The sequence below is a fragment of the Rhincodon typus genome, chromosome 45, assembly GCF_021869965.1.
Source record: "Rhincodon typus isolate 14 chromosome 45, sRhiTyp1.1, whole genome shotgun sequence".
NCBI classification, from domain to species: domain Eukaryota; kingdom Metazoa; phylum Chordata; class Chondrichthyes; order Orectolobiformes; family Rhincodontidae; genus Rhincodon; species Rhincodon typus.
Window position 1 is genome coordinate 2,199,088 of NC_063376.1, and position 5,676 is coordinate 2,204,763.

A 5,676-nucleotide genomic window follows, 5' to 3' on the forward strand; every position below is an offset into this window, starting at 1 on the left:
TAGTCGAGCCAAGATGTGACAAAACAAAGAATTTCTCTCCAATCCTACCCAAATTGACTGTCATGTTTCGTAAATTAGAACAGTGACTACAGTTCAAAAGTAATTTGTTGGACAGTGAAACATTTTGGGGCATCCTGAGGTAATGCAAGGTACTATAAAAATACAATACGTTTCTTCCTTACACACTCCAATTCTCTCTCTGGTATCTCTTGGATAATCTGAGGCACGATGCTTATACTCCACAGCCCATCTCCTCTGAGCAGTCACATATCACAAATAAAACACAACCAGTAAACATGTTGTATCATTTCATTTATTGTGGACTTTTAGGGTCACAGTTGGTAACTATCAGCAGAATGCAACAGCAGTTCTTGAACACATGTTCCTTATAGTAATGTGAATAAATTACAAGCATCTACGATTGTGAATTGATTCCGCTTTCAAACAGGCTTAACTTTTCTGAGTACACAACTTGATTTAATAAAGGTTAATTTGGATTTATACAATGATGCAACATCGGAACCTGTCTGTAGGTTTCATGTTCAGATCGCCTCTTGATTCTGAAGTGTGCAGTCTCTAAGAGTAAAACTCTGTCCTCTATTCAAACTGTTGGTTCGCCTCGGCTCGGAACTTCCTTGATCTGTTAGGGTAATTTTCACAACATTTTTGAAGTTTGTTGTGGAAAGAAAGAAAACACACTGCATTCTTAAACTGTGAACTAAAAACATGAAATTATGGAAAATGCCAGTGAGGCAGCAACTGTGAGGAGAGAGAGAAACAGTGAACATTTAAGGTTGATGAACTTTCATCGGAAAGAATGACCTGTATTTCCATAGCACCTTGCCATAATCCTAAGAAACCAATAGACCCCATACAGCTAATGAATCATCTTCTGTGAACTGCATTCCTGTTGTTAAGCTGGAAACATAACTGAAATGTGCACTGAGTGGTAGAATGGTAATGTTACTTTACTAGCAGTCCAGAGGCTCAAACTAATGTTCTGAAGATGTGAATTTGGATCCTACCATGGTGAATGATGAAAATTTAATTCTAGAAAAATCTGAAACTAAAAGGTTGTCGCATCCAGCTGTGAATGGTGGTGGCCAATTAACAGGAGGAGGTGAACCCCATCCTCAAAGATGGGGGTGCCTAACACATCAGTGCAAAAGGCAACACTGATGCATTTACATCTGTCTTCAACCAGAGCTGCCAAGTCAACAATCCATCTTGGACCCTTCTTGAGGTCCCAACCATCACAGACGCCAGTCTTCAATTAATTTGGTTGAACACGGTATCAAGAAACAGCTGACGTACTGGATGCAGCAAAGACTATGGACCCTGACACATTCCAGCAATGGTACTGAGGGGTACTTGTACTCCAGAACTACCCACACACCTAGCCAAGCTAATCCAGTACAATTACAACACAGGCATCATGTGGAAAGTCGCTCAGGTTGAAAAGCAGGGGCAAATCCAGCCCAGCCAATTACCGCCATATGAGTTTACTCCCTATCATTAGTAAAGGAAAGGAATGGGTCATTGACAGTGCTATCAAGCAGCTCTTTGAAAGGAATAGCCTGCTCACGATGCTCATTTTGATTCGCTTGAGTCCCACCAGAACCATTCAGCTCTGGTCCAATCATGGACAAATAAGCTGAATTCCAAAGGTAGGGTGTACAGGCCTGCCACTGAAATCAAGACAGCATTCACTCTTTCCACACCCCTCATGATTTTATAAACCTCTATAAGGTCACCCCTCAGCCTCCAGGGAAAATAGCCCCAGCCTATTCAGCCTCTCCCTGTAGCTCAAACCCTCCAACTTGGGCAACATCCTTGTAAATCTTTTCTGCACCCTTTCAAGTTTCACAACATCCTTCCTACAGCAGGGAGACCAGAGTTGAATGCAGTATTCCAAAAGTGTCCTGTGGGGAGGAATGAGGTCACTGCTTAGGGGAAGGAGGGAGAGCACTTTAAGAATGAGATGAGTGTCCTGAGACCTGCTTATTTTTATAAGTTTATAACATGCCAATTATCAGTTAGGATCAGGTAGCTCAGCCAAAGATGGAGACTGAGCCGAGAACTGTCCAGTTTGTTTGGTCCGTTTGACTCGCCATCAGGCAGGCTGCTTGACAGCGGATTTATTTTAATGTTACCAACTTCTTCTGTCATTCATTTTTGTCAGGTTTAAACCGGGCAATGGTTATAAATGCTGTGACCTCTCCAGTCTGGAAATACATGGTTCAGACACTTCAGTTGTCAGGAAGTTCTTGTGCAGGCTGCAAGGGCTCATGGGCATTATTTTAGGACAGTACTTTGGGAGTGGAAACAGTTAAGATGCTCGAATAAGTAAAACTATTTTTATTACAGTTTTGTAATGTTTATGCTTCCAGTAAGCGTTTATATCTGCAGCATTTACTGGTATGCGTGCTTGCCGTTAAAGCATTCTGATTTCATCCTATAATCCAGGAAACTCCAAAATTCAGAAGTAACTTGGTCCCAAGCATTTTTGGACGGGAGAGATTACAGTGTATCATAGAGAGAAACACAAGATGTAGAGGCTGTTAATCATAGATTCATTTACTGGGAAGCTTGACGGACACATCAAAGAGAAATGAATAGAAGGTTCTGTTAGAGAGAATTGAAGAGGTTGGGGGGGAAGGGAAGGACAGGAGCCTTGTTTGAAGCATAAACATCAGCACAGACTTTATGGAGTACAACGGCCTGTTTTGTTGCTTTAAGTTGTAGGTAGTTTCGTCATAATGTTTCATTAACTTACTCGAAAATGAGCGTTATGCAACCAATCAAAATTGAGCCAGCTGATAGGCCAACAATCAGATAAATGGATTCATTCAGATCTAGCCTGTCTATTGGAAGAACAAGGTGAAATGTTAGAATCTTGCAGTGCGGAAGGAGGCTATTCAGTCCACCATGCACGTGAAAGCTGTTCGAAAGAGCTATCCTACTTATCTTACTCCCGTCACTCTATGTCTGTTCCTGTATCACACCCTTCCCATAGCTATGACGGTCAATTTGATCCTGATGATGACCACTGGTCTGTCTGAATGTATGAGGGGCATTTGGAGACATGACATCCACCCGGTGCAGTGTTGAGCAGCTGCAGCCCAAATTATTATCCTATGGGCATTGAAGCCTTACTTGCTGCCCTAAAACCCATCCTATCCCACTTCTGTCCTTCCATGCTCCCAATCTACAATTGCAACACAAGACCAGATCATGGGCTTAGTGATGTGTTGGGAGGGGGGGGTGGGGGATAGTGGTGGTGGTGTGCTGTTTTCTCATTCATTCTTAGGATGAGGGTGTTGCTGGCTAAACCAGCTTTTATTGCCCATCCCTAATTGCCCAGGGGCAGTCAAGAGTCAACCACATTGCTGTGCGTCTGGAGTCACATATAGGCCAGACCAGGTAAAAATGGCAGTTTCCTTCCCTTAAGGGCAACAGTGAACCAGATGGGTTTGTAAATTTGTGGATTCATTGTCATCATTAGACTCTTAATTCCAGATTTTCTATTGGATTCAAATTCCACCAACTGCTGTGGCAGGATTTGAACCCAGGTGCCAAGACATTATCTGAGTCTCTGGATTACCTGCCATCGATTAATTGATTTATTATCATTGTATTTGTTACAAATACAGTGAAAAGTGTCATATAATGTCACTTCTAATACCATCAGGCCATTGCCTTCCCACTAGAGGAGGGACTTGAGAGGGCAGTGGGGTGGTAGAGGTAGGTATGCCTATTGGGAGTTGGATATTGGGCTGGAAGGTGAGTTCAGGTTTCTTTGTGGCTCAGTGGATACTCTTCTAGCCCTTGAGTATTCACTGTGTCAGGTTTCATTTCCCCCTTTCTGTTCCCTGCTCAGAACCTTCTCCCCTTCATCTTCACCAGGAATCAATGCAAAAGAGAGTTTTCCCATATCTCCCAATCCCTGACTATAGTATTCTATCTGCTGCCAATCATTCCATAGGCCTCCCCTCTCCAATGAAGGCATAATCACACAGCCACCACTCGCCTCTAGGAGGCCCTGCCTCTGGCCATTCGTTGGGTGGGCCCCTGTGGAATTTTACTGAAATGAAGTTGCCCTGGACCCTTCCCCCTGCCCCTGAAAAACTCAGACCTTGTGACCTCCTTGTTGTGACTCTGCATTTCGTTCAACAATGAGAGTGGCGCAGTGGTGATGGGCTTTACTCACTCGGCCAGCAGGTCTTCAGGCTCCAGCAGTTGACCTCCACCTCCAGACATGTGGTGCAGTTTATAACGGTCGTGGAGTCCCCTAGATAGACACGGAACACAGCACAAGTTCAACAACGGCCAGAAACCACACCAGGATAAGTTGCTGGGCACCTTTACCACCCTCTTCTCCCCACCCGCCTCGATTGTCCAAGCGACAGAGAAGTGCGGAGCAGGTCAGGAGATATCTGTGAAGTGGAGATAACTGTCGGATTAGCTGGAAGCGGGCATTCTTAACCCCAGTAGCAGTGGGTGCATGGCTGATGTTATCCTCTGTGTAAAGTAACTAAAAGGGTAAGGCTTGAGTTTGAGTTCCATCTGATGTCATGGGATTCCAGCCTGGCTAAAATTGTCGTTTATTCATCTTCTTCGTCCTCCTACCACCCTGCTGCTCTTGGCTAACTTTGCCACCCTCTTCTTTCTGTCTGTCTGTCTTTCTCACACACACACACACGCACGCACGCGCACGCACGCGCACGCACGCACGCGCGCGCACGCACGCACACACACACACACACACACACACACACACACAGTCTCCACAATAAACTGCAACATGAAGAAAATGAACTGCAAATTTTTTGAGGATTCTTTTATCTAACCCAGCTTCTCATGCCCAGGAGATTAACCTTCAATTCCTGGAGACCTCAGGACTCTATAACTATCCCTAGAAAGTTGGCAAACCTGGCTGTACCAACATTTCCAGTGTGTTTACACCATTTACCTTTTTGTTTAAATAGGAAGGTAGGCACTTTGAAACACTTTAGCTTTCACCAGCAGGTGAAGTTTCCAATTCCAGGGTGGCACGGTGGCTCAGTGGTTAGCACTGCTGCCTCACAGCACCAGGGACCCGCATTTGATTCTAGCCTTGGGCAACTGTGTGGAGTTTGCACATTCTCCCCGTGTCTGCATGGGTTTCCTCCGGGTGCTCCGGTTTCCTCCCACAGTCCAAAGATGTGCAGGTTAGGGTGGACTGGCCATAGAAAATGCAGGGTTACAGGGATAGGATGGAGGGGGGTTGGTCTGGTCGGGGTGCTGTTTGGACTCGATGGGCTGAATGGCCTGCTTACACTTTGTAGGGATTCTATGGTTTCTACTCCATTGGAGTTGAAGGATCAAAGTCTCTCTCTCTTAGCATGCTCTGAACAGAGACAGAATTAAACCTAGGAGACTTCCTGATCTGTGTGACTCAAGATTCTACTGGACTAAACTCATTGAGTAAGAATTCTGCTAGCTAACGTACAACGTTGTGATTTTTACATCCTTGCCCAATATTAGTTCCTGCCACAAAAACAAAGTTGCTGGAAAAGCTCAGCAGGTCTGGCAGCATCTGTGAAGGAGAAAACAGAGTTAACGTTTCGGGTCCGGTGACTCAGTTCTGAGGAAGGGTCACGGGACCCGAAACGTTAACCCTGTTTTCTCCTTCAC

At 44.8% G+C, this 5,676-nt stretch overlaps 1 protein-coding gene across 4 annotated transcripts in view; it reads right to left on the reverse strand.

Moving 5' to 3' along the window:
* Positions 1-299: 299 nt before the first annotated feature.
* The window catches only part of LOC109914032 (sperm-egg fusion protein TMEM95), an 11,643-nt gene continuing 6,266 nt past the window's right edge, over positions 300-5,676 (reverse strand). For 2 of the 4 annotated variants that reach the window (XM_048620261.1, XM_048620260.1), the window contains 3 exons: positions 4,211-4,291; positions 2,777-2,864; positions 300-640 (listed from right to left, as the gene is read on the reverse strand). In XM_048620261.1, the coding sequence (XP_048476218.1) occupies positions 598-640; positions 2,777-2,864; positions 4,211-4,291 (212 nt within the window). In that variant the 3' untranslated portion in view covers positions 300-597. The remainder of the gene's footprint in view (positions 641-2,776; positions 2,865-4,210; positions 4,292-5,676) is intronic. The other 2 variants (XM_048620263.1, XM_048620262.1) reach the window with 1 other exon arrangement.